Source organism: Leuciscus leuciscus, assembly GCF_965113295.1.
Source record: "Leuciscus leuciscus genome assembly, chromosome: 5".
Classification (NCBI taxonomy): Eukaryota; Metazoa; Chordata; class Actinopteri; order Cypriniformes; family Leuciscidae; genus Leuciscus; species Leuciscus leuciscus.
Window position 1 is genome coordinate 3,041,403 of NC_138729.1, and position 13,714 is coordinate 3,055,116.

At 37.4% G+C, this 13,714-nt stretch overlaps 1 protein-coding gene across 2 annotated transcripts in view; it reads left to right on the forward strand.

Moving 5' to 3' along the window:
• The window catches only part of astn2 (astrotactin 2), a 481,074-nt gene that overhangs the window by 450,190 nt on the left and 17,170 nt on the right, over nucleotides 1–13,714 (forward strand). For both annotated transcript variants that reach the window (XM_082170500.1, XM_082170501.1), the window contains one exon: nucleotides 11,473–11,614. In XM_082170500.1, coding sequence (XP_082026626.1) covers nucleotides 11,473–11,614 — 142 coding nt within the window. The remainder of the gene's footprint in view (nucleotides 1–11,472; nucleotides 11,615–13,714) is intronic.

Genomic DNA, 13,714 nt, shown 5'->3' on the forward strand with positions numbered 1-13,714 from the left:
TTCGAATTACGGGGGTATTGGGGGGGTCCGACCCCCCTAGATGAGACTTGGACCCTCCCAAAAGGGATGAAAATAATAGTTTGGGGGGTACTGAATTTTTTTAAATAAAATATAGCATTAGCCTAGCTAGTCTATCTGTATTTAGGCGCGAGATAGGTCTTCACTCCCGTCCCGAACAACATACAGTGACACGCGATTTCTTCACTCCCGAACACAAATCACTAGAGCAAGTGAAAAAATTATTAAAAGATCGTTATGAATTTTAATGTTTGACGTTAACACACGAATCAACGCGATTCATTTCAAAACATTGATGCGAGGGAAGTCACTTACACACAACCTACTTAAACTTGAAATTAATTTCATTTAACTATGATGAGTAAGAGAAAAGGGACAGTGGCAGACATCAGGCCCTTTTTTTTTTTTTTTTTGGTGGTAAAAGAACAGTAAATAGGACATATAACAATTAAGAGACAGGTAATTAAGGAATGAGTGCTGATATATGTAACAAAATGTTAAAGGCGATTTATCATTTTGTGCAATTTCATTCTAAATGTCTTAACAAGAGTGTATGTGTGTATCGGCCCTATTTTAACTATCTCAAACGCAAGTATCAAGTGCGAAATGCAAGTAACTTTGTGGGCGGATCTCCGGCGCTGTTGCTATAATACCGGCGGGATAAATGACTCTTGCGCCCGACGCAAATCTAAAATGGGTTGGTCTGAAGTCGCTACATTACTCATAGGTGTGGTTTGTGCGTAACTTGAAATAAACCAATCAGAGCGTCATCTCACATTTCCTTTAAGAGCAGGAGCGCTTGTTTTTTTTTTTTGCCAGGCGCATGCCAGGAGCGGTTCACAGCTGAGGAGACCGACGTTCTCGTCAGGGCCATAAAACACAGAGAAGGGACATTGGGGATGGAGAAACACACCCAAATTAGCTTCGGTTAAACAGGCATATAAAAATTGGGGTAAATGAAATGTGTAAGCTAGATTTATGCCTATTTTTTCACATCTCCATGGACACAACAATGATTTCCCTCATGTGGTAATATTTTTCCTTGTAATTATGTATGGTTTTCTAAAAATGAGAACTGATGCGTCTGTGGAGGGAAAAGGAATGATACATGCGTCGCTGTACAAAGTCAATTGCGCTGGGTGCATGATAGGACCCTATGTATGCATGTAAGTATGTATGTATGTGTGTATGTATATGTGTATATATGTGTGTATGTGGATATATGTATGTTCATCCATATTGCTTTATGTATTAGGTTGTTTTTGTATGTTTGTTTATTTGTTTACCCATTGGTTTCCTTTCGTATTTCCGCACTAATATTCAGGGAATTTTGCATATAGATTAGTGGTTCTCATGTGTGTAAGCCTATATAAAATGGAGAGTGATGTCACCACTCTACATTCAAACGTGTGAATGTTCACGGTGTATTTTATGCAAACAACTCTAATTGTAGTTGTAACTCTATATTTACAGTAGGCATAATTGTCATTGCGTATGCATATGCAGCATGAGTCAAATACAATCCTCTGTTCGTGAACAGTTGTATTTCATTCATTAATCTGGCTATGCATCCGTGCATTTAATTGCCATTGGATTCTGTGATAGTAATATGGATCTTAGTAGTATTTTAAGTGATAATTGATTCTATAAACAACTATAAAAGATCAATTTCAGCTTTCTCCGGCTCCCTGCACTGGGCGTAATGCGAAACTGGAAGTGTCTAAGCACACACTCGCTGATCCGAAATCCAAAATGGCGGCCACGTGCAACTAGCCCATGGGTCTGCTCTGAACTGTTTTTTTCCAGTGCTTCGAAACTAAACGGTCATTGGATAAATGCTGCGATTATGTCCCGCCCGCGGACGCTCAGCGTCTCTGGGGGTGAATGAGGAGTGGGCTGGCCTGGACTCCGGGCTTCTGCGTGATGATTGGAGGGTCTGTCGAAAGGCTTGTGATTGACAGAGATTTCATACAATAAAAAGTCGCTGATGTTGAAGCTGTTCGGCTCAGTCCCATCGCGGATTTTTCAAAGACAAACTGCTGCAACCTATTTCTTGCAAGCCAATTTTCATAATACATTTCACACAATTATAAATTTATACCTTTATTATATTATTACTTATTATATATTTTTAAATATTATTATTAGTAATAATTCAAAAATAATTATTAAAATAATAAAAAAATCTTATTATTAGTAGCATTATTATTATACTTTATTATATTATTATTTATACCTTGATTATATTATTACATTCATTTTTCACAGAGCATTTTCTTGAAAAGGAACGTAGAATTTACGTAGAATTTTTATGATGTAGGCCGAAAATGAGCTTCCCCTCTTTGAAAGACCAGCAGCCACAACTGCAACATACACACATATATACACATATACATACACACATACATACAGTACATACTTACATGCATTCATACACACATACACATCTACATATATATACAGTACATCTCTTCTGATCGTGTCTGTTGCTGTAGTCACTTCACAACTGATGTCTTCTTGCAGTCTTGATTCTGACTCGACAAAGCTGAAGTGCATTAACCTCTGACCTGATTTGCTTGATTCCTTCACTAGTTTATCTCACACTTTTCGTTCTCCTTGTGTTAACACACTGGAAGCAGCTGTTGCTGACACAGCACTGATTCATTCAGACACCTCAGATATAGCATGTGTAGCGGTGTACTCACAGTTCTCGCAGCCTGGTGATAAAGTTATGCCTCCTCTGCTGTAATGAATGAAAGCAGACGCTCGCATGGACATGGTGTTCCTGCCTGCCGAACCCCTGGCAAGGAGAGCGTGTTCACCAACAGGGGTTAGCTGAGGTAATGTCTGTCCTGCCAGGCTGTACTCGAGCACAGCTGGGGTATCGGTTTGGCTATGAATACAGAGAGGAAGATGCACATGCTCGGTGCTCATATGTGGAGCACACAAAGACCTGGAAAAGATCACATCAGAAGGTCAGATGTGTCTCTGCTGGCTTGCAGGGCCCGAATTGTTGCATGAGGTTCAATACTGCACCACAAAATCCTTATGTGGAGTGTGTCAGTCTCAAACATGTGTATGTAAATATACTGCAACGGATGGAAAATATGTACAGTAGTGTAACACTGTACACTTTTTTTCCACATTCATGTGTTAAAGGAGAGTGGTGACAATGCTGATAGTGTCAATCCTGATCAACAGCTGTTTAGATTTCTCTCAGACTATTGGTTGTCTACAACCGTGTTGATTATTGCAGTTTCTTGCTCTTTGAATTATCACTGCGACTGCAAAAATGTACCTATGCAAATATTTCACTGCAGATTCCAGGAGAAATGAACACTAGAGGCAGTAAAACACCAACAAATTTTGCTCCTTTTCACACAAATCATGAATACATGGGCAGATCATCGGGTTAATAAAGACTTATTTTCGTGTTGCAAGCTCAAACACTTTTATCATAGTGCATGATTTGCAGACTAATATATTTTAATGTTTGCATCAGATAATCAGCTCCATATGTCTGTCTTTTATGTACTACTTATGTAGTAAACTTGCTCTGAAGCTCACCTGGTACAGCACTGCACTCGTATTGTGAAGCGCTCAAGCTAAAACTGCTTGGTTGCATCAGCAAGAGTGTTTTTTCTCACGTTTGCTTTTGAACGTGATTAATTTTTAATCCGTTTACTATATGGACATCCAAGCAACAACCCAGAGCACCCTAGCAACACCTTAGCAACCACATAGCAACATCATGACGGTGAGTTTTGGATGGGTTATCGTCATTAACTCTTTCCCCGCCACTGTTATATGGTAGGGTAAGCAAAAACAAGCGATGCAAGCATTACTTATGCATGTTGTAATCTTTGGGGGAAAACTGTGATTTTCTTGAATTTCTTGTACAAATGAAAGAAAATAAAGAAGAAAAAAAAAAAATATATATATATATATATTTTCAAGAAAATCTCAGTTTTATATTAATATAATTTTATATTAATATATAATATATATATATATATATATATATATACATTTTTTTTTATTTAACAAAACCTATAATAGTATATTAATGACACTAAAGAACACTGGGAAGCTCTACAAATCTAGTATTTTTGTATTGTCTGAGCAGCCTCAAGCATAACCTTATAAACATACAAATTTAATACAATGCATTAGGGTTTTTATTTGATTTTATTTCCTTGTTATTTATTTAAGTAAAAAAAAGTGAATTTTACAATGTTTAATTGCAGTTTGATTCCATGACATAATTTTTAAGAATATAAAATAAACACCTTTTAAAACTGCATGTTAAAAATGTAAAAGTGCTTGAGCAAGCGCAAACAAGGCTTTAATGTGCATGCAACTAGGGAAATAAAATGTGTTCATTTTACAAATGAAAACACAAATCATATGATACTACTACAGTACACTCAGTACAACTCTAATCCTGGCAGGAATTGTTCTATAAATCTAGCAGAACTACACCGGACATGTTCTCATATTTGATTCAGAAAAGAGGAAAAAAAAAACAACAACACAAAAGCGTGGTCTTTGTTCAAGAGCAGCCGGCTCTGTCTTCAGGCTCTTAAATTGTATAAACACGAGCTGTTATGATTTTACCGTATGTGTGGCCCTGGCCTGAATTATATGGAGACTTGGGAAGAATTTATGGAACATATCTGCAGTTATGTTCCGTTTGTTTGAACCCGTGCACCCAGAAGAGGCCACCTGTTTTACGTTAAACGTTAATTGTACCGAAAGCATTGCGTTGCGACGCCATTCACACAGCATGGGCCGAGATTAGCTAAGTGTATGAAAATAGAATCTAATTCAAAATATGAACAAAAACTATATTAGTATATAAATGATACCAAAAAAACGGTAACACTTTACAATAAGGTTCATTAGTTAACATTATTTAACTACCTTAGTTAACAGCATGAACTAAGAATGAACAATCATTCTACAGCATTTAATAATATTAATTTCAACATTTACTAATATGTTATTTAAATCAAAAGGTTGTATTTGTTAACATTAGTTAATGCACTGTGAACTAACATGAACAAACAGTGAACAGCTGGATAACATTAACAAAGATTGATAAATACTGTAACAAATGTATTGTTCATCTTAGTAAATACATTAACTAATGTTAACTAATTGTAAAGTGTTACCAAAATAACACTGCAAATCTCTTCCATTTATTATCACCGCCTTGCATGCATTTTAAAATCACGCTAAATATGAACTCAAGCCAGCCGGGGACACACCATGTGAGACCTGTTCAGTTTGTTTCCTCGCACTATTAGCAGTGACAAGAGGTCAAGAAGTGCTTAAGATTGACTATCTATATTACGCCGCCTGGCCCTCGGTCCATTTCCCTCACATTGACACAAATATGCGAGGAATGCTCGAGCGGAGCCAGATTTCGCAGGCCCCCTGACAGCTTCGAGTCGAGAGAATGTGCAAAAGAGAAGGGAAAGTGGAGGCTTTGATAGGTACGACAGGGAGAAAACTCGGTTTGATGTTTCTGCATGAGGTTTGGCTGGAAACGCTATCTTTGTATGTTTTGATAATCAGAATAAATCAATGGGCCAGTCCGTGACTGGGAATCAGGAAAGCGGCCACCCGTGGGCTGTTTCGGGGGTTTGCTAGTAATTATCACATACTCCGACAATCCTAAAGGGGAAAAACAGTAAAAAAGAAGTCAACAAGCCTCCGAAAGGAAATCCATGCCCACGTCCCAAATGATCAGCCACATCTGCTTTCGTACTCACGACCCGGACAAATTACTGTAGAACTGAAACGCTCGTGCTATATCTGACACGACTTGTATTTACACAGTGGAACGATTACAGTTCAGACTGAGAATCCGCGAGGAGATCTGACATTGAGTTTTTTCTGAACTGTGGAACCTCAATGTAAATCTCAGGTCTTCGATGCACGTGTTCGGCATGTAAACCTCTCTGCCGCTACTCTTCCGTTCACTGCACACAGCTCTCACGGATCCCACGGGCTCGTGTGCGTGGACATCAAACTTGCATGGCTTGCATGTTGCTGGATGCGATGTGGGCAGGTATCAGGAGGTTTGACACAGGCCGTCCTCCATATGGTGCCAACCGAAAATACCTGGCGTTCTAAAATACTCATGTTACCTAACTTGACGATCTTGTGACTTCATGCATGGCAATGTCCCACTGAAGTATTACTAGCTGTCATTCAGCTAGTAAAATGGCCCAAACTACATGGTCTTTAAGGAATATTTCACCCTTAAATGAAAATAAAGTCATAATTTACTCACCCTGGTGTTGTTCTAAGCCATAAGGCCTTCTTTCTTTATCATACACTCTCAGAAAATAAAGTACATAATTGTACCTTTAGGGGTACAATGGCTTGTCACTGGGGCTGTACCATAAGCTGTTGAACAAACTTGATTAAATTAAGGAAAACGTTTCCATGAAAATTAATTACATTTTTCCAACAAAATCTAATTTGTTGGAAATGATTTGTTGTAATCTTGTTGTATGAACTTAAATTCATTTAGTCGTTCCTGCTAGATAAAGTTGTGTCAGGTTAACTACAATTAATCTTTGCCCTGCCTAAAATCTCCAACATTATAATTTGAGCTAATTTGACTCTATAGTTATTTCCAATGATAGTCACTAGTGTTCAATGTAATTAAAACCTCTTTTTACATAGTAAAATGTAATATTACTTATGCAAGTCTGCGAGTGAGGTTTAATGCATATATAGTGTATACTGAGTGCCCACAGCCAACACAGTCACCACTCTTCTGCATAATGATAACCACAAAAAATCAAAAACATTACAGAAAGTCCTCCAAATTTCTAACATAACTGAATATTAAACACTAGCATTAACTAACAACAACTTTCCATTTACAGAAAAACACATAAAATAGCACTTAATCCCTAAATTTACCCTCCTAATGCAGTCCCTTGCAAAACATGCTGGGAACTACTGATCCACTGCCCAGTTAGTTGTCAAAAAAAATGTATTCATGTAGTTTTCACACAAATTAATGGAGCTATGTGTAGGTTTTTACTTAAAAAAAATCTTTAAGATAGAGTTTTCATTTGTACATGTATGAGCCAACCATGATGTAATAAAAAGAATGACACCTTGACTGTCCACCACGGTTGCCTCTATCAGCCTGTAGGCTCAATTGTGTGTGGAGGAGTCGGGCCCGAATCAGCGCGAAAATTCACCAAATGTGACGTCATGCGCGGTCTCGTCTACTTGGGCTTACATCCGTACGGCACGGCAGCCATTATTAGTAAGCAGCGGCAATCGGTAGTGTTTTCAAATGGTGTTTTCTTACCTTAAACATTATGCTGGTGTTGGTGAATCTCGATGAGCCTTCAGTGGTTGTTGCGGCAACCCTGGTTGATGTGGTCGTACGAGCGTGTGCGCACCGAGAACGAGCATGAGACTGCCTGCAGTTCCTCTAACGGCCACTGGTGTCAGTAACTGTTAGAAATTTCAGAACCTACGCAATGCTCCTTTAATTAAGTAAACTTCAGTTTTAAATATATTATGTTGATTGAACACAATTAAATTAAGTTGTGACAAAATATTAAACAATCGTGTTACTTTTGCTTATTTTAATTAATTGAATTTAACAAGAGGCAAATTTAAATTTTTTGAGTGAGGGTACAATATTGTAAAAAAAAAAAAAAACTTTAAAAGAAACGGTACATATATGTACCTTTTAATGCTTTTTGACCCTCAAAAAGGTACATATATGTACCTTAAGGTCCAATAATAAGCCCTATGGGGTACGTTAGTGTATATTGTACCTTGGGGGACAGAAATGGACTCTTACTGTTTATATATATACAGTACCCCTATTTCTGACAGTGGACCACTAAAGAAAATTATGTCATTCTAAAAAATATGCAAAAGTATCACAGAATGATTTCATGTGACAAGTGTCGTATATTGCAAGTGTTCTGGAGGTATATGATAGGGTTTGGTGAAAAACAACCCAAAATTGAATGTATTATTGAAGGAAAATCCTGACTTCTGGTCTTCTGTGCGCGTTCATGAGACTTTATTAGCACACAAGTTGTGAGAAATCAAGATTAATAAAAACACAACATGAAATATAATCCATGTACCTTCTTCTCTGAGGTGAATATATCTGTTGTGTTCGTCGCAACAAGAAGTTATGGCGTTCACATCTTGTCAACTGACAACCGGAGTTCTGGTCCGGGGATATACAACTTTTTGGGGATTTCAAGGCGTCACAAGTACATGTTATCAATTCATATTACTCAGTACTTCAATTTTTAATCACACTGTAACAAGGACAGCTTAAAATAAAGTGTTACCCTCTTTTGCATGTAATGTTTAGCATAGCCTACATACAGTACACAGGACAACATTAAGGATGATATGGAATTAATGAATAATCAACCAGTTTATCAATTGTCAAAATAATCTTTGCTTCCAGAGAACATTTTGAAATGTGTTTATGTACGAGTGCTCCAGATCGCTTAGCTTTGTTGTTTTTTTAAGGCATGTAGTCTAACATTTTGCAACATGTTTTGTGCTTTGTGTTTAGTTTTTTCCCTTGTGATGTTAGATAAGTTTAGTTTTCTAGTTGCAGCCCTACAGCAGTCTATATTTTCCTGTCGTTACGACCTCCCTCGACCTTTTGCTGGAATATTTCCTATGCTTTGTTTTGATGGTCGGCTTCAAGCGAAGCGTAGGAGAAACATTGTATCATGTTGAACATGAGCGGCGTGGGCCTCCTGGACGAGAGGAAACTATGCATGAATTTCAGGGCATTCCATCACTGGGATTATTCAACACGGATCTTTTGCGGTCGTGTGTGGAGTTGCCATGCCATTGTTTTCCATTTCATGAATGTCAAGTTTGCAAATTATACAGAACATGGGGGCCACAAACTGAAAGCAATGGGTTTTGAGACCTTATAAAAAGACGTCTTGGCTTGGGCTCTCTTGAGGTGTTGGAATGTGAGCGGGAAGCTTCCCTTATATACAATGTGCTTTTCTGGGAAAATGGCTAAATCATTTGTTCGTTCAGTCCCCCTTTTCTAGACCTTCCCTCCGTTGCCCATTTTTTACGGTTCCCTTGGGACGCACAACCCAGACACGTTCTGCCGTTTTGATATGTATTTTGGAACGTGTTAAAAACTGATGTGAGCCCACGACGCATGTTCGTCTAGCTCCAGAGTTGCTAAAACTGGAGGTGTCAAATGTTGTTTTTACTGCTTGCTCTTTTCTTGTCAGCTTTGCCTCTGAGGTCGTGCTGGAAACTGGGTTTAGCAACTGCCTGTGTATTATTTTCCTGAAAGCGGACTTGAATGTTTTCTGGAAACTGCTATTTGCAGGATAATGTCATGCACTACTTGCATGTATTTTGCTTTCAGGTCTAATCTATGCAATGCTTTGATTTCCTGCAGGATTATACAGTTAATCAAAAAATTTGCATGCATCATGATTTCTTATTTACTGATTTTCAAAAACGTAGGCAAATGTTTGGGGAGAATATTCACAATATTCATAAATTAAAATTAAAACAGAAAATATAAACTAATGCAAAAATTTATAAAAAACGATAATAGTATATCAATGATACTACAATAACACTGGTCACAGTTCTCGGCAGGCCTAAACTTGCCATGGTAACGGCACACTAAGAAAATAAAGGTCTTATTAAGACAATTTTGCAAATTATATATTTTTCACCCATATCAGTGATATCATTTTCTGTGATATCATTTCATTTCACTGATATTTTTTCACCCATATTGCACACCCCTTTTATTATTATCAACAGAATAAAAACAAAAAAATAAAACAGAAAATATAAACTAATGCAAAAATTTATATAAAAAAAAAAACTATAATAGTATATCAGTGATACTACAATAACACTGGTCACAGTTCTCGGCAGGCTTAAACTTGCCATGGTAACAGCACACTAAGAAAAATATTGTCTTATTAAGACAAGTTTGCAAATGATATATTTTTCACCCATATCAGTGATATTGTCATGATTCCTGTACTGTTTCCCTTGTCTTGTATGGACTTTTGTTATTTCCTGTCCTGTGCCATGTTTTGTAGTCCTTTGTAGTTTTTCTTGTTTATTAGTCTCCCCAGGTGTTTCTGATTAACCACACCCCCTTGTAATCTTGTTTAGCTTGTTTGCCTGTGTATATAAACGTCTGTGCTTCAGTGGTTGTTTGTCGGTCGTTGTAGCTGTTTCCCTGTTCATGTCCTGAGTGCCGTGTTCAGTTGTCTGCCTGGATTACCTGTTTGTGTTATTAAATGTAATGCTTGCATATGGATTCTCTCTCTGCTTCATTCCTGCCTCATCGTAACCGATATCATTATCGGTGATATAATTTCATTTCACTGATATGTTTTCACCCATATCGCACACCCCTTTTATTATTATCAACAGAATAAAAACAAAAAGTAAAAAATAAAACAGAAAATATAAACTAATGCAAAAATTTATAAAAAACGATAATAGTATATCAATGATACTACAATAACACGGGTCACAGTTCTACGGCAGGCCTAAACTTGCCATGGTAACGGCACACTAAGAAAAATAAAGGTCTTATTAAGACAAGTTTGCAAATTATATACCCATATCAGTGATATCATTATTGGTGATATTTAATTTCACTTATATTTTTCCACCCATATCACACACCCCTTTTATTATTATCAACAGAATACAAATACAAATCCTAGAAAATATCGAGATCTGATATTTTTTTCACCCATACCACACACCCCTTTGTTCTAGCTGTGGTCACTATTAACTCTTTCCCCGCCAGTGTTTTTTCAAAAAAGAAAAAAAAGTTGCGAGCCACCGCCAGCATATTTGATCATTTTCACAAAAATGTCATGGCTTAAGTGTGAATATTTTGTTGTATGAATATCTGAACATGCATTACATTAAAAGAAAGAACAGACACTGTGCTTTAAAAAAAAAATATATATATATATATATATATATATAAATTCTAGCTTCATACATTCTTTTGTTATCAACACTTGAGGATACGTTTGTTAATGTGAAGCAAAAAAAATTTAAAGAAAGCTGTGAAGAAAAATTTTGTTTTTGTTCAGAACAATGATCAAAACACAGATGGAGAAGATCGAGTCCATCAACACTCCTAAATCATCACAGTCCTATCGCTCGTCCTGGGTCGACATTTCATTTAGTAATATTAAGCGCTTTTGATGTTTAATGTTTAATGATGGCATTATTTTACATGTGCATAAGCAATGATTCTAACGCTTGTTTCTGCAGCTTCTTCACTTGTTTTTGGATTGTGGTAATTAAGTTGTGGTAACAGGTCTCCAGATACGTTAGAGTGAGTGCTGAATTGTAATTTTTGGATGAACTAGTCCTATATTAAGGTGAATGTCCCTCTGTGTCCCCCAGGAGAGGTTTTAAGCCTCATGGACGATCTTTTCTCGGGTCTGGGTTCCTCGTGTGTGGTAGCAGGACGGCGGAGCGGAGAACATCCTCACAGCATCATCTACTCTCTCGTCTTCAAGTGCCTGGAGCCCGACAGCCTTTATAGGTAAGAGCCACAGCAAGCAACTAAGATTGAAAAAGTCCTCTAGCTCTTCATTTCAATGAGAACTCCTTCAGTATATTGTGAATACACTATATTGTCTTGGCGGTGTAAAACTGTGTTTTTAGTTCACCTCAAAATGAAAAATTCCTGATAATTTACTCACCCCAATGCCATCCAAGATGTTCATGTCTTTCTTTCTTCAGTGGAAAAGAAATTAAGTTTTTTGAGGAAAACATTTCAGGATTTTTCGCCCTTCCCTACCTTTCTGAACCGGAGTACACAGACAAATAACTTAGATAGATGACGTGACGCGTGACCTTTCCGACGTGATCACGTAATGCCTTGTGTGTCGCAGACCAGCACAAGACGAACAATTGTGGGTAAAAAGTATTTTAGAGTATTTTTTTAGAAAATGACCGATCATTTTTCTAGATAAGACCCTATTCCTCAGCTCTTAGAGTAAAAAGTTTGTTGAGACAAACTTTAAGTTGGCTTGAGAAAGTTTGGACCAGAAAGTTTGAAGTTTAAAGTAGTTTGAAGATTAAAGTAGTTTGAAGTTTAATTTAGTTTAAAGTTTAAAGTAGTTTAAAGTTTTCTAAGCTGAATTCAATAAATTAAAAATTGATCATTTTTTTATTAAATTAGCAGAGCCCTTTGAAGCTCTTCAGAGCACTTTGAAACTGCATTGATATGGACTTTGGTTGCCTTTGAAGTCCATTGTGTGGAGAAAAATCCTGAAATGTTTTCCTCAAAAAACTTCATTTCTTTTCCACTGAAGACAGAAAGACATGAACATCTTGGATGGCATTGGGGTGAGTAAATTATCAGGAAATGTTCATTTTGGGGTGAACTAATCCTTTAAGGACAACATGCAGCAAAGTAACATTCTTTAGCCATGATCATATTTGAGGGTTCCACTTTATTTTGATGGTCCACTTTAGACATTCTACTGACTATAAACCTGAACTCGTATCGAACCATGACCCCCAAACAGAGGTACATACCGAACCGTGACTTATGTGTTGTGTTACACGCCTACTTTATTTTGATGCTCCCCAACAGATATTCTGCTAACTATAAGTAACTTTGCAACTACATGCCAGCTAACTCTCATTAGACTATTAGTGGACTAATAGACTGTTAGGTTAGGGTTCGGGTTAGTAGAATAAGTTGACATGTAGTTGCACAGTTACTTATAGTCAGTAGAATATCTGTTGGGGAGCCTCAAAATAAAGTAGGGGTGAAATCCCCAATGCTAGGCTTCTTTTCATTTATTTTCTTCCATGAGGAGACGGTGAGTGATGCGGCACCTGAGGCTTTCCCGTTTCCATGATTCCTCACTGGACTGCAGTGAGACTTCCACAACACAAATCGGCACAGTGCCACATGATTGGCATTGCGTCTCATTATAACAGTGGAAACATCTTAAAAAAAAATTGCTCATTTATGGTAATAGAGTAAGACATAATTTGGGTCACACACAATAAAAATGTAATATTCTTTTGTTTTTGTAAAATAAAGAGAACAAACAGGATGCCGCTTTCTGCCGTCCCGGTTTCCTTTCTGTGAAGTTTGTGGCGCGCGTCACAAAAACTATTAGAAACTCAGTGTATAGGCTAATTGCAAGCTCTTGCGTGCATCTGAACTCTAGTTTTGGATTGGTGCACAGATCATCTCTTCTACTTCGGTTAGCAAACAGCGTTGCATTACCGCGCTCCCCCTTCTGGACTGGAGTGTGGATCGCCTGTGACTGACTGTATTCGTCGTCTGATTGTCCGTACCGCGACAGTTCGGGATGAATACATGTACCGTTACACCGTTATTAAGCAGACAGTCTAATACTCCAGTGACTGCTAGTTGTAGTTGCAAAGTTACTTGTAGTTAGTAGAAGGTCTGAAGTGGACCATTGAAATAAAGTGTTACCAAATTGAGTTGTGCAATTTTTATATACTGTATATACTGCCTGAAATCATGTTGATCCATGCGATTGTAGTGACCGTGATGCATTATAGCAAGATAAAAGATTGTTGCAGAGTTGATTACTTTAGAGATGATGGAATAGGGCTGATGGGATCATATTTCTTGGTTGTAGTATTAATAATG